The sequence below is a fragment of the Poromitra crassiceps genome, assembly GCF_964638095.1.
Source record: "Poromitra crassiceps genome assembly, chromosome: 7".
Lineage (NCBI taxonomy): Eukaryota > Metazoa > Chordata > Actinopteri > Beryciformes > Melamphaidae > Poromitra > Poromitra crassiceps.
The window spans coordinates 13,718,848-13,743,292 of record NC_139628.1 but is presented as its reverse complement, the minus strand read 5'-3'; the positions used below and the strand labels follow the sequence as shown (position 1 = coordinate 13,743,292).

At 43.8% G+C, this 24,445-nt stretch overlaps 1 protein-coding gene across 1 annotated transcript in view; it reads left to right on the top strand.

Annotated features, from left to right (window-relative positions):
• LOC310779430 (NLR family CARD domain-containing protein 3-like) overlaps window positions 1-24,445 on the top strand; it is a 65,818-nt gene that overhangs the window by 17,826 nt on the left and 23,547 nt on the right. Inside the window, exons 2-6 of the mRNA XM_083639963.1 lie at window positions 7,458-7,713; window positions 8,386-10,183; window positions 10,291-10,301; window positions 11,984-12,107; window positions 13,210-13,256. Of these exons, the coding sequence (XP_083496089.1) occupies window positions 7,467-7,713; window positions 8,386-10,183; window positions 10,291-10,301; window positions 11,984-12,107; window positions 13,210-13,256 (2,227 nt within the window). The 5' untranslated portion in view covers window positions 7,458-7,466. The remainder of the gene's footprint in view (window positions 1-7,457; window positions 7,714-8,385; window positions 10,184-10,290; window positions 10,302-11,983; window positions 12,108-13,209; window positions 13,257-24,445) is intronic.

Here is a 24,445-nt window from a genome sequence, read left to right as displayed (position 1 = left end):
ACTGTCGTTAGCCGGTGTGCGTGGTAACGGGCATGTGGGGGGTCTGGGAACATAACACAATCGGGTCTTACAAAACCGTGTAACAGGACAATCTGCTCTGAGGTGTCCGGGCTGACCACAGTTATGACACAAAAGTGGGGCTTTCTTAATAAAGTTTTTATCTGGGGCCTCATTATCAGAGCTGGCTCTCTGCTGCCTGTTAAAACCTCTAGAACCACTCCCATAACCACCACCCCCAGACTTACTAAGAGAGGAGCTAGGTGGGTTGCTTGCTCGCCCCAGGTGGTAGCTCTTGGAGGTCCTCCGCGCTGCGATGAATGCTTCTGCCAGCTCTGCCGCCTCACGAGATGTAGTGGGGTTGCGTTCTCGAATCCACGTTCGCAGGTCTGGGTTGACGACACGTAGAAACTGCTCCATGATGACTGCATCTCCAATCTCGTCCTTCGTCTTCTGCCTGGGATTCATCCACTTTTCATAAAGGTCTTTCAGCCGGGCCTGGAGCTCTTTAGGGGTATCCCCCTCGTCCACCACACTGGATCGGAATCGGCTGCGATAAGTCTCTGGGCTTATTTCAAACTTGGTCAAAATGGCGTCCTTTACAAGAGCCCTGAGCCGCAGGTCCTGGCGTTGGCTTTCCTGTTCCTGTTGCTCATCTCGCCGTTGCTGGTTCAACAGGAATCTTCGGAAAGTGTGGCTCAGGCTCTCAATGGTCTCAGGTGGCCCTCCGTCACTTCTGCTCGGCCCTGGCTCCTCTTCATCCTGGTGCTGTGGTTCTGGTTCCTCCCCATCATGCTCTGACTGGTTCTCCATGATGGGTGGCTCACCCTGCTCCAACAAGAGCCTTGCTTCAGCCCGGGTGGGTGGTTTCTTAGCCTTGCCTCTAGATGCCATTGGAGTTCCTGTAGCCCTTCCAGCCACTCATCCCACCACTGCCACCAAATGTAAAGGGGTAGCTTTGATGAGGGCAAGGCATCAGGAACAGAGGACAACCAGAGGGTTCAGCTTTCACCAATTTATTTTGAAGTCATCAAAATGGTGAAAACGGCTTTGAAATCTTACAGGAAACATGAACACTTTAAATAGAAAATAAACAAAAATGTCTTAACGGACTTGAAAGCTTGATCTAACAATCAACCACTTTAGGTTTGCTCATGGCAACAAACCTTAGTTGGGACAGAGCATCCGCATAGTGCCCCCAACCTCTCTCCATCAGGTCTGAGTACAGACTGTTTAAATGCAGGCCTCAACCCAGGCCCCACTCCCCAGACTAAACCATTTTACAGCCAAGGGCAACATGAAGTTTCACCTCCGCACAGGTAAACTTTAGACACGCATCAAAACTAGAACAGGTGCATCTAAAATATACAATCCCATATAAGTAGTTCTGAACATCATTATTCTTAAATAACCATGATATCAAACGTTAGAACCCCTTCTGAAAACATAACCCCCCTCCACACAATGGTAGCAGCAAATTACCTGGTCTCCCATAAATATGGCCGACACCCACACAGACTATTTTGTCTGTAGGAAAGTCTGAGAGAAGGTAAGTATGATCTGTAAATGAGTTTTGTGATGCATTTACCTGTATCTAATAAACATTCATTAATGGACCAGTATTCTATGTGTCTGTGTTTGTAACTTGTAAGTTGTTAACTCTGTGGTGCAATAGGTGGTGGGATGAACACAATAATACCAACAAACATTTGGTGTTAGCCTAGCTAGCATAGGCCTCTGCAAATGTTTGGTGTGGTCAAGTCTGCCAGTTGAACTAAACATAACATAACAAAGGAAATGTACATTTGTGTGGGCACTGTTTACACTGAGGGTCAATATGAACAGTTTCAACTATGAATATACAGAACCATACAAATTTAATATGAATTAGAATACAATAAAGAGGAAGAAAAGACAAGAAACACTGTGCGATGTCCATAAGGAGTCACATCGTCACACCTTATTCTGTTTGTTTTACCTGTTGTCTGTTAACATGTAACTACTGTAATTGTTCCTATTGTAACAGGGCTCCCTTGAAAATGAGAGCTTGCTCTCAAGGGCCTCCCCTGTATAAATAAAGGTTAAAAAAATAAAATAATAATAATAATAATAATAATGGGAACGGTATGTATGTGTGTTACTGCCATACATGTTTTTCAGCTTTCATGCTGTTATGGACGTATGCTTATCCATTTTCGGGCTCTCTCTCTCCTGCATCTCTCCTGCGTAATTACGCATGCAGTAGCCCCGCATTTCCCACCAATTTAGTCCGTCGTTTGCCCCTTGGCGCACATAAAGAAACATGCTTCCGTCACTGTCAGCTGTAGGCTACTCGTGACAAAACCAGACATCGAATTTTCAACGGTTAACTTTTGCAGTAGCTAGGCCTAGGTTACTGGCTATATCCCCGGCGCACTGAATAAGGCCTGGTTTTGAAAAGCGTTAACCGCAAAATTAAAGCCCTTTGGGAAGATTGCTTTAGGCTGCTATTTAAGGCCGAAACGCCCATTCTGGCCTATTCTGGCACTGCGCCATGCCTCTTCAGTGTGAAGTGCAATTCGGGACGTAAAAACATGACGGTATCCTCCCGAGTCACGTGTAGGCAGGCGTAAAGCGTGTTTTTTGTTTTGTTTTTTGCGTTTAACGCCAGTTTAGCGCCTAAGGCCAGGGGAAGAATAGAGCCCATGATGTACATCATCAGTATATAAATGGGAGCTAGGGCTCTGTCTGTCTGTCCCACTGATGACATCATCAGTGATGTCATAAATCCGTCATAAATCCATAAATTCACTCACCCACACAAAAAGTCACGAGAGAGACTGAGTGAGAGGAGAGGGAGATAATTCATTTACCATAACCCCTCCTTGCAATGTGATACAAGTTTTTTCTCAGTGAATTATAGTTGATTGCCTCGCCGAATAATCTGCTGGTTACCAAATTTTAGCAGCAGAATTTGATGTCCTGGCATGGAATGTTCGTGCGTAATGACGTTTCTGCGTCGAGATTATGGTGCACGATCAAGCGCAGCCAGTGTTTTTACGCCTAAGAGGTGGTTTTCAAAGCTCTTAGCGCAAAGTAATTGCGTGCTACTGACGATAGGATAATGACATCTATCCCCACATTTTAGCGCTGAAGCGCCTACTTTGGCAAGTGGCACGCCTTTACCCCGCTAGCCGGGCGCTTCTCGCTCAGACTGAGCATTAGCGCCCGGCGAACGTAAACGCATTTCCCATCAACAATCTGCCATGTCACGTCTAAGTATAAAAGCCAGCCCTTACCTGAGCCAAACACGTGAAGTGAAGACGCTATCCGATGCGCAACATCCTCTTCTTTTACCAACATCTAGTTGACTCTTCCAAATTGTTGCATAAAATCCACTTTTCTGTCTTTCAAAAACCGAAAATCATTCATCTTGAGCACCGCTTCTTCTTCTCTGATCTGGAGCAACCCGGAACAACGACTCACTGTTTACTCACTAATGCCCCCCACACTTCCGCAATGGTATTACACCTACATTTCTGCATTTGCTTTTTAGCGAGTTGTAGCCTACTTGTAGCTCAGGGCGATTTTCTCTACAAACTAAAACTTGCTGCTTCAAAAAAGGTAGGCTAGTAGCCTAAATACATCTGAAGAAAGAAATAATAACTTAAACATGGAGGATGAAAACATTGAGCATGTATTGCCAAAATGCAGTAATTGCTTAGACAATATAAACATGAAATGTAGAAAAAGACTGTCTACACTTGCACACAACAAGCATACTAATTAATAATAATTTGAATGTGTGTGAAAATGTTTTTATTTTATTTTCTCTAACCACTTAATTTGAATAAATTAACATATGTTTATCACTTAATAGTTAATAACTAGCAAATATGCATAGCCTACTAGACATAATACTCATGATTTTTAAAAATATCATAAATAATGAAAATAGATTTAGGGTGGAATTCATATAGTGATGCAATTTTGAAAATGTAGTAATGTTACTGACCTTCTCCATGATCTGACCAAAGATGCCATAGCAGATACTTTTACCATAACCGGTTGGTAAGAGGGCCAACACATTCTTTCCCTTTGCCAGGGCTTCAATGACTAATTTCTGCTCTTCTTTTAAGGTGAAGGGCAAAGAAATTTGGTCAAAAGCCTCGTGTAAAGACATCTCAGACCATTGTTGGTTGTATTTCGTTGTTACTGCTTGGCACAGCACCTCCCAGCTGCTGTCGCTGTGTCCTTTGGCAAGACACTTAACCCTCCTTGCTCCCGATGGTGTGTAGGCACCCTGCGTGGCAGCCTGCCGCCATCGGTGTATGAATGGGTGAATGTAGGCTATCTACTGATTGTAAAGCGCTTTGGATAAAAGCGCTATATAAATGCAGGCCATTTACCATTTACAAATGCAGAAATGTAGGTGCAATACCATTTCGGAAGTGTGGGGGCATTGGTGAGTAAACAGTGAGTCGTTGTTCCGTGTTGCTCGAGGTGCTCCAGATTAATGATTTTCGGTTTTTGAAAGACAGAAAAGTGGATTTTATGCAACAATTTGGAAGAGTCAACTAGATGTTGGTAAAAGAAGAGGATGTTGCGCATCGGATAGCGTCTTCACTTCACATGTTTGGCTCAGGTAAGGGCTGGCTTTTATACCTATACCTAACGTGAAAATGGCAGATTGTTGATGGGAAATGCGTTTACGTTCGCCAGGCGCTAATGCTCAGTATGAGCGAGAAGCGCCCGGCTAGCGGGGTAAGGCACGCCTATGCCCAGTATAATTATAACAGGCATGTGTTTGTGCCCGCCCCAAATTTGCATTGTGCACGGCGTTAAACGAGCGCAAATGCTAAATTATGCTTTTGGGAAGATAGGGCCCATTGTGTGCGCGCCAATAGAGCAGACAAGGCCACACAGCAGCCGAGCTGCGGGCAAGGCCGCACAGCGGCGGAGCTGCGAATGCGAGCTGCAGGGCCAACTCGGCAAGCCTAGGAATCGAACGAGTGTATCGCGCGAGATGCCTTGTATTAATTAACTTTGAGTAAACGAGCGAGTAAACGGAGGAGCAGCGAGCTGCTCTGCTCTGTCGCTCTCTGTCTGGGTGCAGCAGGGCTGTTTGCTGTAGGCACCACCACATCACAGCAGGGCGGGGCTTCAGGGCTCTGACTGGCCACGGGTGCAAGACCCCCTCAGTTGAAGTGCACGATAATGACTAACGAGCACACAGTAGGAACACACACTAGCTTTAGGTCATTTTACACGACAACAGACAGCAACACAGGCAGAGACACTGAACTTATTTAGTATTATATTTATTATCTTATTATTATAAACCAAACGTCAAAAATTACATCTCCACGCTCTTTGCTTTGCTCATAGTCTTAAACTAAACCCTAAATATCGCAGAAAACATATAAAATGCATTTTAAATATATAATTGTTTTAATTGACATTACAATTCCAATACCAAACAGCAGAGGGTGCTGCAGCACCACAAGCACCCCCACTTCCCACGCCCCTGGTCACCACTTGCCCACAGGCATCCAATAACACTCAATCATGAGAATTAATCTTCTTGGAAACCATTTTTAATTTGGCCTGATTGGTCTTAGATTTGTGTCATAGTTCTGTAGAGCCCGACATGAGCCCGACCAAAAAAAAAAGTAGAAAAAGAAATTGAGGGCCCCTTCATACTGAGGGCCCCTGGGCACCTGCCCAGGTTGCCCATAGGTAGATCCGGCTTTGACACTAGCCAATAGGAGCTTAGACACTATAGTCTTGCTGAAGCATGTATGCAGAATGCTACTGTATCGATATGGCATGCTGTGACGTGTGTCTGCGTAGCCTACGTGGTTACATGTTGCTGCACATGGATATTACTGTTCCTGGTTTTGAGTGTTTAAGCTGGTAAAGTGTCAAATGTAAACTGGTTCCAGTGTTTTGTGTTTCAGCTCAGTGTTCAAGTGGCTGATTTAAGTGTTGATCAGAGTGATGTCCTGTGGGTAGAAACTGTCTTTGTGTCTGGTGGTTTTGGCGTACAGTGCTCTGTAGCACCTGCCAGAGGGGAGGAGTTCAAACAGATCATGGCCAGGGTGAGATGGGTCAGTGATGATCTTTCATAGCGTTTTCTTGACTCTTGAGTACAAGTCTTGGATGGAGGGCAGGTTGGCACAGGCAATATTCTCTGCAGTCCTGACTGTCTGTTGTAGTCTGCGCCTGTTGGTCAGGTGGCTCCAGGTTATTTTTCACTGGGGTAGCTTAGTAGTTGCTATATGATTTGATGCAATCTGCACCTGTTGGTCAGGTGGCTCCAGGTTATTTTTCACTGGGGTAGCATAGTTGCTATGATTTGATGGGGTCGCTTGTCAATTTTCAAAATAAATAAACAAACACGACCTGGGCTACAACATAGCTCAACAGCTTCCATAAGAAATGTCCCAATTCATTTTTTTAGACAATTTGAAAAATCCTCATATAAAGAGTTTTAAGCCTGGAACCAAGCCAACCAGTCTTCCAGAGAATCGTGAGTGACCATGAAACATTACACTTGCAGCAAAAAACAAAAAAATACAAAAGTACAATTATTTTTATTTTTTATTTATATTCTTTGCTCCAAGTGAAATGTTTCATGGTCACTCACGATTCTCTAGATGGCGGGTTTGCTTGGTTCCAGGCTCAAAACTCTTTATATAAGTGTAGCACGCACCTCCTAATACTGCTGGTAGTGGAGGGAGTGCAGTAAATTATAGTTAGTTAAGGTTACAAATATTATTTGTAACCTTTTACAAGGTTATTTTCACCGTATTATTTGTCAAATAATATCGGACAAGTGGAAAACAAGTGTTGAAAGCAGAGTTGAATAGAGATAAGAAAATGTGATAGGCTAAATCTGGATCTGGTTGGTTATACACAGCATGAAGTATCATCAATCAGCCTTTCAAAGCGTTCACAATTTAATTAGCTGAAGATTCTGTGTTTTTTACTCTTTTACATTTCTTACAGCAGTGATACTCAACTTGTGTGGCTCGCGATGGAATTGCAACATGCAAGATGCAAGATACCCGCTGAATAAGTGTCCAAATGTTCATGTCATTCTGGCCAATACTCCACTTCTGTTATAGCATTTCAGTCTGGAATATGGAATATCTTTCAATAATCTATGATTTAGCTGCTAAATTGTCAAATACCGCCGTCTGCTCGCTACCCAGGCACTTATGTATGTATTTAACCTAACTAACTATCCGGTGTGCCCAACATTGTCAGACTAAACTCTGGCTGACACCCCAAAAACCTACAATCCGCTACAGAAAAATGTATATTGTTTGTTTATTAACTGGCCCCTGGCCTTCTATCATTTCACGAAAGTGGCCCCCGGGCAAAGCAAGTTGAGTATCCCTGTCTTACAGCTTTCTCCCATTTTATAGTGAATAAAGTTGGTTCTTGCAGTTGAATATTTCCTGTGATTTTACCAGGGAGCAACGATGGCGACGGATAAAGAGAAGCTCTTGCAAACGCTGGAGGATTTGAAAGAGGCAGAGTTTGAGAAGTTCAAGTGGTTCCTGCAGCAGGCTGACAGCCTGGGAGGCTTCCCAAAAATCCCAATATGCCGACTGGAGAAGGCAAACAGGCTGGACACAGTGGATGAGATGGAGCGGACCTACAGCGAAAACATGCTGGTGGTGACCGAGAAGGTTTTAATGAAGATCAACAGGAAGGATCTAATGCAGAGTTAAGTCATGGGAAGATTAAAAAAGGGGACATTTGAAAAAAGATAGAACTCATTAAACTTATGTCTTATATAAAGTGCAGGCTGTCATTGTATCTACTTTTGTTGACCTACATCGAGAGACAATAGATGTGCAGAGAGACAGGCAGGCTTGTGAGAGTATGTGGTCATTGTATTGTATTTGTGTTGATGTAATTTCTATGGATTGTAATAGACAGTTGGTAAATTCTCACTTTAGTCACCTTGTACATTACTTTATCCATAATCCCAGTAAAGAATCTCAGGGGTATCAGGGCTTTCATACAATCATTACCCATGTGTGTATTGTCTGAAAGGTTTTCCACAAACTAGTTTACATACATGCACATAACAAACAGCAGCAAATGATAAGTGCAGCTAGCTGCTTGGTTAACATATACGTTTTTGGTGCAACTAGAGCTTTATGGGGATCAGCACAGTGTGGAATCTGATTGGTTGCATGCAAGTCCTGGTTGAGTAATAATAACCGACTCAACAACAGCTACCTTATACCTTACACCAGTCAGGCTGTTGTCCACCCAGCAGTAATGAGCTGAATAGAGTCCATTGAGTTGTGAATGTGTAAATTATCAGTAAATGATTGCATTACTCTTTACTTGCCTCTCATTGATTTACTCTGTTGTTTATTCATTTAGAAACGTCTGCAGAGTGTCAACGTCAACACAAATGGAATATGAAGGAGAACTTTCAGTATGTGTTTGATGGGATTGCTAGAGCAGGAAACCCGACACTTGTGAATCAGAATTACACAGAGCTTGACATGACAGTGGGAGAGAGTGGAGGTGTCAATGATGAACATGAGATCACACAGATTGAAGCAGCATCCAGAAGCCAGAGACCAGAAACACCAATCAAATGTCAAGACATCTTTAAACCCTTACCTGGAAGAGATAAACCAACCAAAACAGTGATGACAAAGGGAGTGGCTGGCATTGGGAAAACAGTCTTAACAAAGAAGTTTACTCTGGACTGGGCTGAAGACAAAGCCAACCAGGATATAGAGTTCACATTTCCATTCACTTTCCGAGAGCTGAACCTGCAGAAAGATAGAGTGTGCAGCTTGGTGGAACTTATTCATCGCTTCTTTCCTGACACCAAAGAAGCAGGAATCTGCAGGTTTGACAAGTTTAACGTTGCGTTAATCTTTGATGGTCTGGATGAGTGTCGACTTCCTCTAGACTTCCAGAACAATGAGATTGTGACTGATGTTATGGAGTCAGCGTCACTGGACGTGCTGCTGACAAACCTCATCAGGGGGAAACTGCTTCCCAAAGCTCGCATATGGATGACCACCCGACCTGCAGCAGCCTATCAGATCCCTTCTGAGTACATTGATGTGGTGACAGAGGTGAGAGGCTTCAATGAACTACAAAAGGAGGAGTACTTCAGGAAGAGATTCAGAGATGAGGAGCAGGCCAACATCATCATCTTCCACATCAAGACCTCACGAACCCTCCACATCATGTGCCACATCCCCGTCTTCTGCTACATGATTGCTAATGTTCTGGAGTCTGTGTTGAAAACCAGTAACAGAGAAGACCTGCCCAAGACCCTGACTGAGATGTACATCCACTTCCTGGTGATTCAGACCAAACGGCAGAACGTCAAGTTTCATGGGAGAACTGAAACAGATTCACAGTGGACGCCAGAGAATAAGGAGATGATTCTCTATCTGGGAAAACTGGCTTTTGAGCAGCTGGAGAAAGGCAACCTGATCTTCTATGAAGAAGACCTGAAAGAGTGTGGCTTTGATATCACAGCAGCCTCACAGTACTCAGGAGTGTTCACCCAGATCTTTAAAGAGGAGCGTGGTGGGTATGGGGACAGAGTGTTCTGCTTTGTCCATCTGAGCCTTCAGGAGTTTCTGGCTGCTGTTCATGTCCTCGTCTCATTCATCGACTCTGGTGTCAATCTGCTGTCAGAACCACAATCAAAATCCTCGTGGTCTCTGAAGGTAGGAGTCAAATCTAAACTAAATGTCCTCTACCAGAGTGCTGTGGACAAGGCCTTACAGAGTCCAAATGGACACCTAGACTTGTTCCTGCGCTTCCTCCTGGGTCTTTCACTGCAGACCAATCAGAATCTCCTACGAGGCCTGCTGAAAAAGACAGGAAGTAGCTCACAGACCAATCAGAAAACAGTCCAGTACATCAAGGAGAAGATCAAGAAGAATCTGTCTCCAGAGAGAAGCATCAATCTGTTCCACTGTCTGAATGAGCTCAATGACCGTTCTCTAGTGGAGGAGATCCAACAGTACCTGAGATCAGGAAGTCTCTCCACAGGAAAACTCTCCCCTGCTCATTGGTCGGCTCTGGTCTTTATCTTACTGTCATCTGAAGAAGACCTGGATGTGTTTGACCTGAAGAAATACTCTGCTTCCGAGGAGGCTCTTCTTAGGCTCCTGCCAGTGGTCAAAGCCTCCAATAAATCTGTGTAAGTGTCTAGAAAACCAAATAGATTCATTCAGATCTATTGCACCTTATTCATGCAGAATAAAACGTGTTTTCAATGTTCTTGTTTGCCTTCTAATGCTCCTTCAGGCTGAGTGGCTGTAACCTGTCAGAGAGAAGCTGTGAAGCTCTGGCCTCAGTTCTCAGCTCCCAGTCCTCTGGTCTGAGAGAGCTGGACCTGAGTAACAATGACCTGCAAGATTCAGGAATGAAGCTGCTCTCTGCTGGACTGCAGAGTCCACACTGTAGACTGGAGATTCTGAGGTCAGATCCATTTACTTTCTTTTTTTTTTCAATTGAATTGATATGTATCCAAACTAAGGTCTGTTCTGACCTGAACATGAGTTTTAAACTAGTTGTGATGTCAATCCATTCTAATCCACTTTATTTATAAAGCACATTTAAAACAACACAGTTGACCAAAAAATCAAACACTCAAAGACAACAAAAAAAAGTAAAAAACAACAACAGCGAAGAAGAAAATACTGAGCACACACAAAATAATAGACACGGGGACTACGGTAGTCAGACAGAAACTCAAATAGAGTAACAATAAAATAAAAAATAAAAATGCAACTCCCATACTGAGTTAATTAAAAGGCCAAGGAGTAGAGGTGTGGTTTAAGGCATGATTAGATAGAAAGCTTAAAAAGGGCTTGACCTTAGATAAAAGCCCCAACTGGAAGAAGCTAGATTTCAGGACAGAGTTAATCAGTTTGTCAAGTTGAAAATCACTGTCCAGTTTCACACCCAGGTTGGTTACAGTGACTCTTACAAATAATTCCAGAGGGCCCAAGTCCATGTGAAGGGAACCACTGAGACCAAACATCAGCACTTCAGTTTTACTGTAATTGAAATTGAAAAAGTTCAAGGCCATCAATGCTCTGATGTTGTTTAGACAGTTCAACAAAGGGTTCATGGAGTTGCATCCGTGCATGCCAGGGGCAGGGCAATTTGTGTGTCATCCGTGTAGCAGTAGAACAAGATGCCGTACTTCCTGTATGAATGGACCTGAGGGGAAGTAAATAGAGAGAGGATTGGCCCAAGAATTGAACCCTGGGGGACCCCACAGGGGAGGGGTGCTGAGGAGGACTCAGAGTCACCAAGGCTGACAGAAGACAAGTAGGACCTGAACCACTCCAGGGCAGTGCCTTTGATGCCAACACAGTGCTCCAGGCGGGAGCCTGTGTCGAATGCAGCTCTGAGGTCTAAAAGCATAAGAATGGCAGAGTCCCCAGATTCAGTTGCCATAAAAAGATAATGAAAAACTTATAAAAGTGCAGTTTCAGTGCTGTGAAGGGCTTTAAAAGACTGGAATACCTCAAGAATGCCATGATAATCTAAAAAAGATTGTACTTGTGTGAGTACAACTTTCTCTAAATTTTCTGAAAGAAATGTTTGTTTGTTTTGTAGCTTATGTGAATTACTTTCCATGAAGATACTTCACTATTTCCACTCCTTGCAGCATCAGTTGCTGAAACCTGAAATAGCAGAAATGATTTCAAAGATTCTGTCAGAAAAGTGGAAAAGTCAAACTGAACCAAATGAAGCCACAGAGCTGATGACTTGCTCAACTATTTTCATTTGAGACAGTACAATTTTGCTTGCTGTGTGTGTGTGTGTGTGTGTGTGTGTGTGTGTGTGTGTGTGTGTGTGTGTGTGTGTGTGTGTGTGGGGGTGTGTGTGTGCGTTCTTGCGCGCACATGTGTGTGTGTGTGTGTGTATCTGTGTAGGCTGTCAGGCTGTCTGCTCACAGAGGAAGGCTGTTCCTCTCTGGCCTCAGCTCTGAGCTCCAACCCCTCCCATCTGAAAGAGCTGGACCTGAGCTACAATCATCCAGGAGCCTCAGGAGTGAAGCTGCTCTCTGCTGGAATGGAGGATCCACACTGGAGACTGGACTCTCTCAGGTATGGAGAGGCAACATCTGCTAGAAGGCTGAGAGTCACAGACATTTTCTCTGACATAGTGGAGACTGGAATCTCTCAGCAATGGAGAGACCAGGGGCTCTATTCTCCCCCTGGCCTTAAAGTGGACTTAGGAATAGGCCAGAATGGGTGTTTCGGCCTTAAATACCAGCCTAAAGCGATCTTCCCAACGGGCGTTAATTTTGTGGTTAACGCTTTTCAAAACCAGGCCTTAATAACACTGGTGTTGCACCCACGGCGTTATCCTATTTTGCGGACATGCCTTTCCAAACTCAACTCTCAGTTGTGTCTGCATGCTCGTCTGATACAGACTTCTCCCTCTCTCTCTTTCACTCACTTGCACTCTCTATCTCACTCACTCTCTCCCTCTCACTCTCAATCACTCTCCCTGCTGTTATCTCACTCTCTCTCTCCCCTCTCTCTCTCACTCCCTCTCCCCCTCTCTCACTCGCTCTCCCCCTCTCTCACTCTCTCTTTCACATCTTTGCCAGTCATCTTCTCTTCCCCTCCTGACTTACATGATTTTTGCTTCTAGGGCTTTTCTGACCGGACTGGAGTCGCTCCGCGGATCGGAGGTTGGAAGGGAAGAATGTCATTGGTTTACTGGAGATCACCAATCCAACACTTCTTGACATTATTAGAAAAATTAGGGAATGCGCATGACCACGCCCACTAATAGCTCTGCGTCCAGCCATGAATGCAAATTTAAGGCCAGGGGAAAAATAGAGCCCAACGTCTGTTAAGGCTGAGAGTTACACACATTTTCTGTCACACTGGAGACTGCAGCCAGTGACTGGAACAATCTGCACCTTACATTGTAGTCCCTACACCTCTCCCTCAAGAGGCCGTGCCTTTTGCCAGGTCGCCATTGTAAATAAGAATTTGTTCTCAATGACTTTCCTGGTTAAATAAAAGGGGGGAAAAAAGGGAAAAAGCATGGAATCTCTCAGGTATGGAGAGACAGCGTCTGCTAGAAGGCTGAGTAAGACACATTTTCTGTCATACTATAAGCTCAGGAATGATGATTATTGTTTGTTTATCAAATATATTATATTGATCTGACTTTATGTAAATGTTCCCACAGTGTGGACCATGGTGGAGTGCAGATGTTGAAACCAGGTCTGAGGAAGTGTAAGTGTGTGTTTAATTCCCCTAAAATGAAAACATTAAATTCCTATTTAAATAGAAAGGTCATGTATGTGTCATATATTTATTAAAATCCTACTGTGAACAAAGATGGCTGAAAAATGTTTCTTCATGAAACTGAAGAACAGAAGATCTGTTAAATTAACAAATAATAAACACAACAGACCCTGGCCACACAGATTTTAACTATTTATTTATGTCCACATATAATAAAATGGTACAAGGACACAAATAGTGGTGGTGCAGTAGAGTACATTCACAAAATGGACCAGTGGCATAGGTCTTCACAATTCAGAACATAATACTCAGTTCTTGGGGACGCTATTTACAAGGGGGGGGAGGGGGGGGGGGGGGGGGGATCACTGGAGTGATTTGGAGCGCTCTGAAATAAAAAGCTGTGACCATTCTCTGATCAAAATATATTTTTCTTTGACAATCCACAAGTGATTGGAAAAATGTGATGATGAAAACAATGTTCACTCAAAATCATAGGCAGCAGAAGGGCATCATGAATGTACAAAATTAGGTAGAGCACATATAAACAACTCGACTTGCACTATGAGATAAGAAAGGCCACATCTGGCCATGAAATAAAATATTAAGATATAGCCGCAAGCGGTAATATCAAGGGTTCAAGCCTTGAACAAACCCACATGGAAAGAATCTATATGTACCCTATATGTTTTAATATAGGGCCACATATAGTTTTCCCATAATGGTGCATACATAAAATTGGCCGATTTCCTATATTATATGTACATATATGTACCTATATGTATAGGTACATATATGTACCTATATGTACATATAATATAGGAAATAGGCCAATTTTATGTATGCACCATATATGGGAAACCTATATGTACATATATGTACCTATATGTAGGGTCTTAAATAAAAAAAATAGCAGCGCACACAGGATACGAACCCCCTTCTCCAAGGTTCAAGCCCTGCGCTCTATGTGCTGAGCTATACATTTTCTTATACTAACCAGAGAGCCGGGCACATTATATACTCTCTCGCACAACGTAGACCACAATTGTCAGCGATCGGGAAGTTATTTTATGTGATGCGTACGAGTCATATTATGTAACAGACTAAAATTATGTTGTGTGTGTGTGTGCATCTATAGTCTGTAGGCTGTACGGCTTCAGAGGTTAACTTCATTTAACACCAGAGACTCAGGAGGTAGGCCTACACAGAGCCTCGTATACAGTCTGTTACAATAACATAGTGTGCCCAGAGCACCTCCTTCCGCACTTGGTGCAGACCGGTGCAGACTTGCTTGGGTCTAGTCAGTCACAGCTAGTAAGTACTTGCGCATGCGCGTTGCTGTAGGAACTGAATTCATTATTTTATAGTATTGCGCTAAACTATTAACCATAGTTGTGTCCTGCAAGCTTTTTGCTGGCACCACATAGCCTATAGTCCCATATTTATGATATTTCATGTGACATAAAATGCGTTGAAATGTAGTTTTCGTGTAGACCAGATTTCAACTCTCAGTTACACAATAAAAGACAATAAAATGCCAATTCACACACTATCAATATTGTCTCTATTCCAAACTACAACAAATGTTTTAACAATATGATGAACCAAATTGTGTTTTTTTACACGTTTACGTTGTAACCGCATTTTAGCCGGTTGAAAAGAGGGTGAAATTAGGTCTTAGACGTTCAAACCCAATATCACCCAGATTTAAACTAAAAATCAACGTTGAAAAAACGTTTTGTGCTCGCTGGGTATATATGGATTATGACACAGTGTATACGAACAGATTTGTAAATGACCTATATAGGAGGCATATACCTTGTATTGTGTACATATATGGCCTATATGTGGATATAAAGAAGTGAGACCTATATGACCTGTATTATGAACATATAGGGCCTTTATGTGTATATAAAGAAGCTATATAGGAGACATTATGCCCTGTATGTGCACATATAGTACCTATATGTGGATATAAAGAAGCTATAGGAGACCTATATGCCCGGTATATGCACTTATATGCACCTGAATCTGGCCTATATGCAACCTATATGCGGCATAAATGTGGCCTATATGCGCATATATGCACCTAAATCTGGCCTATATGCAACCTATATGCGGCATATATATGGCCTATATGCTCCTATATGCGCATATATGCACCTAAATCTGGCCTATATGCAACCTATATGCGGCATATATATGGCCTATATTCTCCTATATGCGCATATATGCACCTAAATCTGGCCTATATGCAACCTATATGCGGCATATATATGGCCTATATGCTCCTATATGCGCATATATGCACCTAAATCTGGCCTATATGCAACCTATATGCGGCATATATATGGCCTATATGCTCATATATGCTGCATATAGGTTGCATATAGGTTGCATATAGTTGCATATATGTTCATATAGAATCTTTCCATGTGGGAATGCTTAACTCATTGAGTGCCAATGACGTCTAAAGACGTCAATTCAAATAGTAACGTAGAGTGCCAATGATGTCTAAAGACGTCAATTGGGTTTTTTGACGGTGGGACGTGGATCAAAGCCTGATGCATCTCCTGTAAAAGTATGGGGGATTTTGAAGGTGTATAAGCTATTTTACGGACCCATTAGGTGGCGACAGTGCTCTCCGGATTAGAGAAAGATGAGAAAAAAGAGTAGAAGAAGCCTTGGGGAAACGGAAACCGATGCATGCTGTAACGTTAGCTGTGAACAGCAGCCAATCTGCTCCCACAATTGAGCCCCTCCGTCTCCGCTGCGATAGCCCCTCCACATGATTAGTTGCCAGAAAAGGAGCACCCGACACCAGCGTCTTTCTGAAAAGCCAAATCATTCTCAGCTGGAAGCGCTGGGAGCCGGCGCACAAAAACGGCGGAGCGCTGTCAAAATAGACTGGGTGTAGCGCACTTTGAAACGTGCAGCAGAAAATTTGTGCAGCAGAGAGCCAACAGAGACACTCCCACGGAGGAGTTTGCAGTTGAGGGGGGTGGGGCACGCAGGGCACCATACAACACCGACCTAGACAGCAGGCTCGATGGACAGATTGGCAAACACAAGCTGGAATACCTGATGCCCACCAGCAGTAAATCAAGACCAGCAAGAAGGTGTAGGGTCTGCGCACGCAGGGGCCAGCGCTGCTGGTTGCAGCTAAAAAATATTATTTTGCCATCAAAATTCCTTTGTTTTCGCTGTTTTATTGAAGGAAATTATTTTTGAGGTGTCACTACATCAGAAAATATTAGCTTCAGAGTCAGTGATGTGCTTGAAATGCTTCATTTCACAAAAGGCTCATTATCTCAGCTTCTAGTTTGAAACGTCTGTTTTTGGTGAAACCAACCTATCTTCTACTGCTGATAACTAAAGAACGGAAAATGATATCAATAAACTTTTTTTTGCTGATGATACAAGAGAGTCTCATCGTTCTTTGGGCGTGTTCGGTGTTTACATAGTAATATCACACAATATTCTGTGAGTCTTGAGAAATCACTGAAAACGCTCTGAAAGGGCTGGCACTGGGAGCATCCGTTTTCCAGAAGTGGCTGGCAGCCAATGAGTTAAGAAAGAAGAAAAGCACTCAGAAGAATAAGAATAAGAATAATGAACATAACAATTACAATAGGGTTTCCAGCCCCAAAGGGGCTGGAACCCCTAATTAGGATTCATATTAACACATTCACTGCCAACCGTTTTTTTTTTACTGTAGGTAGCTTCTGCCAACCGTCTTTTTTTTAGGATTCTGGCTCATCTTTCAAGAGCCGAGGATTGTTTTCTGCTAGTATTTTGTGAACACAAAATATCTCAAAAGAACTTTCTCTGTCTAAAATAGTTAGTTTGTAGAGTTAGTAGTAATGTAGGCATTAGCATTTGAATACAGCATGGTTTCAGCGTCTGAAAATTTAAGCTGAGATAAATGGCTTTTTGTGAAATTCGATAGAACAGTCACTTTAAATTTATTTTTGGCATCAGTAAGACGTCAGACATCTAAACAATAGTTTTGAACAGTAATTTCCTCCATAACAGCAGGAAACCCCCCTCTCCTTCAAACTCCTCCCTCCGTGTGTGTTCTTCTCCTCCCTCCGTGGCTCTGCATGCAGCGGGCGTGTCACAAGCGAGTTTCTGCTGCTGCTGCCTGCCTGCCTGCGGCGGCTCTTTGGGCGAGTCTGGATGGGCTCGCTCGTTTCTTGGGGTTTCGGTTGAGAGCTTTGATGAAGCTTTTGCGATTCTGGTCTTATTTATGCTGCGTGTTTCAAAGTGTGTTGCACCCATAATCTATTATGCAAATTTGCAATCCCCCACCGCCAGCTCTCAGCGCGAAAGCGAAAGCATTTTCGCCAAGCCATTTTCATGAGAATGGCTTCCTCACGTGGCTGTTTTATCTTGGCTTTCTCTCGTCTGGAGAGCACTGTCGCCACTTAGTGGGTCGGTAAAATAGATTATACACATTCAATACCTCCCATATTTGTATAGGAGATGTAAAAGGGTTAGATCCACGTCCCACCGTCAAAAAAAATAAAAAATAATTTGGACGAGATATCTCGTCCACGGCAGTCAACCGTTGGTTTCTGCTTGACGAGATATCTCGTCCACGGCAGTGAACGTGTTAAAGGGATAGTTCGGTTTGTTTGAAGTCGGGTCCTATCAGCTAGTGAGATACACTAACTTAATTAGGTACAGTGGTCTTGAAGCGGGGCGCAGCGTCTAACGAGATCCGGCACCAGGAGCAGCAGCCTCACCAGCTTTTTCTCTCTCAGTACTGGGGGTCAACAACTAAAACATAATTTGGCCACCTCAAACAACGCCCACCTAAACAAATCGATATCTGTGTACATGTAGGCTACGCTCTATTTTGAGAATTTTCCGCGCTTTACGTTTCCGCCAATCAGTCATTTCATTCGGCACTGCTTTTTCTCCCAACCGTATCACTACCGTATTCCTCCGCTAAAAGCCTGCAGAGCCGCAGCACTGGATTACTCCGCAGTTATTTGGGGGTATTTTATTTATCCCAGTTTGTTAGTGAAGACACAACAAATAGAATACACGAACGAAAATATGAGTGATTTTGATAGCGAGGATGATATGCCATTCACCTTGGTGACAAGAGGATACAATTATGAACCAGAGAGACTAATATACAGAAGAGGAACTTTTGCAGAGAGTGAACAGGCAGAAAGAGAGATCATGCGCCTGCTGCCTAAATGCCTGGGTGCCCTGCAGACCTTTTTCACCATTCCCAGGATAAATTGTGGAAAACGTCCCAGACGTGAGAGGCCAGGTGACTTGTTGTCTCTAAAGTAAGTCAGTGTTTTATCTCTCTTCTAAGCCTTCCTGTTTTGTAAACCGCGGCTCTGTGTTCTGTGCTGGCTTTTAGCGGAGGAATGCGGTAGTTGTACGGTTGGGAGGAAAAAGCAGTGCCGAATGAAACTGCTGTTTTGCGGAAAAGTAAAGCATTGAAAATTGTCAAAATAGAGCGTGCATGTACACGGATATCGATTTGTTTAGGTGGGCGTTGTTTTAGGTGGCTAAATTACGTTTTAGTTGTTGACCCCCCGTACTTAGAGAAAAGGTTGGTTTGGCAGTGGTTTGGGTGCTGCTCTGAGTGCGCGGTCTCGTTCCACAATGCGCCCAGCCTCCAGAACACTGTACCTAATTAAGTTAGTGTATCGAACTAGCTGATAGGACCCCACTTCAAACAAACCAAACTATCCCTTTAACTCATTGAGTGCCAGCCACTTTTGGAGAACGGACGCTCCCAGTGCCAGTGTTTCAGAGCGTTTTCAGTGATTTCTCAAGGCCCACAGAATATTGTGTGATATTACTATGTAAACACCAAACACGCACAAAGAACGATGAGACTCTATTGTATCAGCAGCAAAAAAAAGTTTATTGATATCATTTTCCGTTCTTTAGTTATCAGCCGGAGAAGATAGGTCAAAAACAGCAAAAACAGGCGTTTCCATATAGAAGCTGAGATAATCAGCCTTTTGTGAAATGAAGCATTTCAAGCAAATCACTGACTCTGAAGCTAATATTTTCTGACCTGAAACATCTGAACAGTAATTTCCTTCAATATAACAGCACCCCTACCCCCCTCAAGTGCAAACTCCTCCTCCGTGGGTGTGTCTCTGGTGGCTCTGCTCGCTCTGCAGCGTGTGTCAGGCGAGTCTCTGCTGCCTGGATGGCGGCCGCTCGTCGGGGGAGTCTGGATCGGGCTCGCTCGTTTCTGGGGTTTCGGTTGTGAGCTGGGATGAAGCTGCGTCCGATTCTGGGCTTTCTGGGCTTTCTGCTGCGCGTTTCAAAGTGTGCTGCACCCAGAGTCTATTTTCGGAATCCCCCACCATTGTGCGCCAGCTCCCAGCGCGACAGCGAAAAGCCAAACCATTCTCATAATGGTTTCCTCACGGCTTTTTCTGCTGTTTTTACTCAACTTTCTCTAATCTGGAGAGCACTGTCGCCACATAATGGGTCGGTAAAATAGGTTATACACATTCAACATGCCCCAAAATTTTACAGGAGATCTATTAGGCTTTGATCCACGTCCCACCGTCAAAAAACGCAATTGACGACAATCGTCGTCATTGGCACTCTACGTTAGTATTGGAAATGACGACGATTGTCGTCATTGGCACTCAATTAAGCTCAAAATTATTAAAATTATCATTCGTATGGCCATTTTATTTTTATAATATATTCATTGGATTTTGATTTAAAAGAAAGTAACAACAACTCACAGACAAAAACAATAGTGAACAATAGCATAGGGAGGGGGATTGGAGGGATGGGGACTTAACCAAAACAACATAAGCTCACCAACTCACGCATTCAAACAGGCATATGACTCAGGAATTACATCAAATGAAAGAGCAGAAAAAGAAAAGAAAATTTTAATTACTAGGCGTCACATAAGTCTGTACTATTCAAACCCTCTTGTAAGAATATTTACACCAATGAAGGGTTCCCACATCTTATGAAATACGGTGTTGTTGTGATGTAAAATGCATGTCAAATAATCTAATTATACATATTTAAAGATCACATTGTGCCACTGTGTTTTGGAAGGAAGCTTGTCAGTTATCCAGTTCAACAGAATGCACTTCCTTGCACAGAATGTTAACATTTTGTAGAGTTTCCCTTTATAGTTATCATTAATAAGGCCAGTCGGTATCCCTAGTAGCATGTGTAACGGATCACTCTATATATCGATGGACAGGATGGTATTAATTTCCTGTATGCCAGAATTGTTGTATTTTCCTACATGACCATAGACAGTGAGTGAGACTGCCTGTCTCTGTTTTGCACTTGGGACATGCAGGGGAAAAGTTAATGTTAAATTTATGGCGGTGAGAGGGAGATATGGCTCTGTGCAAGATCTTAAGTTGAATTGCCTAAACTCTGTTACAGACACTCAGAGTTTTTGCATTCTCCCAAGCTTCCTTCCAATCATCAGATGTTACATTGAGATCCCTTTCCCACTTCTCCTTGAGATGGAGTGTAGATGTAGAGTCATATTCCTTAAGTATGTTATAAAAGGAGCTTATGGAATTGCCTATCCGTTGTAAGAAAAGCTGGCTCTCACAGTGGGATACATTTTGGTTCTCAAGGATTGTGGTGTCCTTTCTAACAAAATTCCTGATCTGAAAGTAACGAAAAATATCCTGTTTTTATTATATTTTTCGCTTAATTGGCTAAAAGACCTCAGGGTGGATCCCTCCATTAAACCATACAAATTAGAGAGCCTTTTTGTTGCCCAAGCGCGGCAACCAATGTCCATTACTCCTGATATAAAATCAGGGTTGTCACACAGGGAAGAGAAAGGTGATCCGAAATCTACCCTCTAACTTCCTTATACTCTGCCATGCTTTAACTGTACAGCTTGTAATACGGCTGTTATAGGCAAGTTTCAGAGAAGTAGGGTTTTTTAATAAATAATAAGTTTGTTAATGGGAATTTTGACATGGAGCTTTCTATGTCACACCAAAGAGAGGTGGGTTTATTGTGCACCCAGTCGGCTAGAACGCGCAGGTGTGCACTAAGCTGATGTTTACGGGAGGGGTACGGTGGTGCAGTGGTAAGCGCTGTCGCCTCACAGCTCGAAGGTCCTGGGTTCGATTCCCACCTGGGACGCTGTCAATGCTGAAGGAATGCGTGCCCGTCCGCATGTCCTCGAGTGCCCACCGCCCAGGTGGGGTCGTTAAAAGGGCCTTTCTATGTGGAGTTTGCATGTTCTCCCCGTGCCTCCCGGGGGTTTCCTTCATATAGGAACCCCCTTCACCAAAACATGCAACATCCTTGTTGCTGATGTGGTGCCTCCTCTGGTTGTTAAGGGCGCCTGTTCGGGGGGAGGGGAACTCGTTGGAATAGCGTGATCCTCCCACATGCTATGTCCTACCGGTGAAGCTTCCCCTGTCAGGTGAAAAAAAGCGGCTGGCTAACTGCCCATGTCTCGGAGGAAGCATGGAGCCAGTTATCGGCTCTCCCCAGATTGGCAGAGGGTGGAGTAGCGACCAGGATAAATAAATAAAAAAAACAGCACTAATGGGGGATAAAAATGGGATAAAAAATCTGGGGGGGGGGAAAAAAGCTGATATTTACGAATGTCAAGGAGGTCAAGACCACCCTCTGAGGATGACAGACAAAGGGCCCTATCTTCGCAACGGCGGTAATTTTGCATTTGCGTTTTGCTGGAATCGCGCCGCGCAAAGCCCTAATTGTGGGCGCGTCGGCCCGCTGCGCTTCACGTCATCTCGGCGCATGTCGGCGCAAACGTCCATAGGCGTGTTTATATCCATATAGGATTCACAAGGTGAGATCACTCCCCTTAAAAGCAACAGCATCACCGCCTTCTTTCTTGCTGAGAGCAAGCAGAGAAACAGAGAGAGAGAGAGAGAGAAAAGAGAGAGGGGGAGAGAGAGCGAGAGAGGGAAGAGAGAGAGGGCCGCCAGGCAATTACGCAGTGATGTCCCAAAGCGTGCGCTTACTGTAATTAGACGTTTCGTTCATATAGGCTATAACATAGGCCTACACATGAAAAATATTTGTTTCTTTAATAGGGTAGATGTGTGAGATTTTAATTCTAGCCTATTTCAATAGCCTATACCAGAATTGTCCACTCGGGTTAAGCTATTGTTGCATGGTGCAATTGCAGGGAGAGAGGTAACTGTATACTATCAATGGTTACAGCCTACTGGCCGGTGTTGTGTCAGGAAGTGATTTGCTGCCAGAAATATCCGCGGGAGCGCGCACAGCGCTGCCTCACTGTAAGAGGGAAAATGACCATAGTGTTGTCGATCACAGTTTTTACATAAAACACATGAAGTAGGCTACGACTCCAATAGCCTACTCGCCACGGGGAAACCATCACGAAAGATGCCTCTACCCATCCTGTGCACCGACCCACCTGGCCTGTCTACCCGGCCCAGCTCACACATTTTCCGGGAAAACCCCCCTCCAGGACACGGCACACTAGCCGAACACAAAGCACCCCTCCCCGCGCTACACACAGACTCCCACCCCGCAGACCCTCGTTCCCCTGGTAATCGAATTCAAAACGTAAATCACTTTTTCGCACAAAACCATGACAAACGAATTCTGATTGTTAAATCAAGGTGTGTTTTTTTCTGCAGTGTAGGTTAGTTGAAAATCATCCTCGCGCGAGCCGTGCGTAATGGGCCTATCCAAGCGAGGATTTCCTGCACTGCGCCGGAGAATAGCTGTCTGCGCTCCAACGTACGCCTGGCGTAGAGTTTTTTTTGCGCTAAGACCAGCTATTTGGTGGCGTTAAAATTGAGAGCACCCAAGGCCTTTTTTTTTGACACATTGAGCTGGAACGCCTATTTTGGCACGGTCAACGCCCAAACCTCTCTTTTCTTTTTTTTTTCTTTTCTTTTTTTATTATGCTATTACAGATACAGGCTTCATGAACAACATTCAGAGAGCCTAGCATTGATCTGCAGCTACTCATAAATATATGTGAGACTGATGTAAGTATGATAAATAGAAGTCCTTGAGTTTTAGGGTCTTGTGCTGAGGAGGTGCTTGTTCAGTCTCTTCTTGAAGCCATCAACACTGCTTGATGTAATGTCTCCAACAACCGCGGGGGGAAGGCTGTTCCATGTTGCTATGGCAGAGAGGAGAAAGCTCCTGTCCAGGCATTTGGTGTTTGCCCTGGGCAGTGACAGGGCATGGTTGGGTGGGAGCCTCCGGGTGGTTCGACCTGGGACATGAGCGGGGGGTAGCAGCGCTTTCAGGTCTGCCGGGCACTTGGTAGTGTGCATTTTGAAAATAACAGTTGTCGCAGCAACTGTTCTGCGATGGCTCAACTTGGTGATGGCAAAATCCTTATAGAGTCCTCATCCACACCTATGATTTTAATTGCCTTTTTCTGGATATTATCCAGCTGCCTGAGAGTTGTTTGTGAGGCATTCATCCAGGCAAGGCAGGAGTACTCCATGATGCTCCTGACCTGGGTTTTGTAGATGTTGGCTCGGCCTCTAGGATCAAGCTTGTTGGCCAACCTCCACATTGCTCCGAGACGTTGTCCAGCACGTTTACAGATGCTGTATGTATACAGCCTGATGAAAACCAACGGTTGAAACGAGTTGCGTTTTTTGTTGTTGCCCGTATCAACCACTTGTGAAGATGTACACTGTATGTTAACTCTGTGAAGTACGCAGGTACAAATGACTTCTTATTAAATTTAATTTATTTATCTTTAAACTCTAAGCAGCTCATTTTTTCGCTTTGATATTATAGTTGCCTGCTGAGTTGCTTTGGTCCTCACCTTTTTGTGCGTTCCTATTATTCAGTCTTAACCACCAATATTTGATGCCAGTTGCCCTAGTCTGATATAGGCTATAACATACACATGTAAAAATATGTGTTTCTTTAATAGGGTAGGGATGTGTGAGTATTTAATTCTAGCCTATTTCAATAGCTATATTAAAGTAATTGCGCGCTGTTGACGATAGGATAATGCCATCTATCCCCACATTTTAGCGCTGAAACGCCTGCTTTGGCATGTGGCACGCCTATGCCCAGTACAATTATAACAGGCATGCGCTTGTGCACGCCCCCAAATTGCATTGCACCAGCGTTAAACGAGCACAAACGCTAAATGACCACTTTTTGATAAGATAGGGCCCTCAGTGTTGTCAGTGGTTCTCAACCTT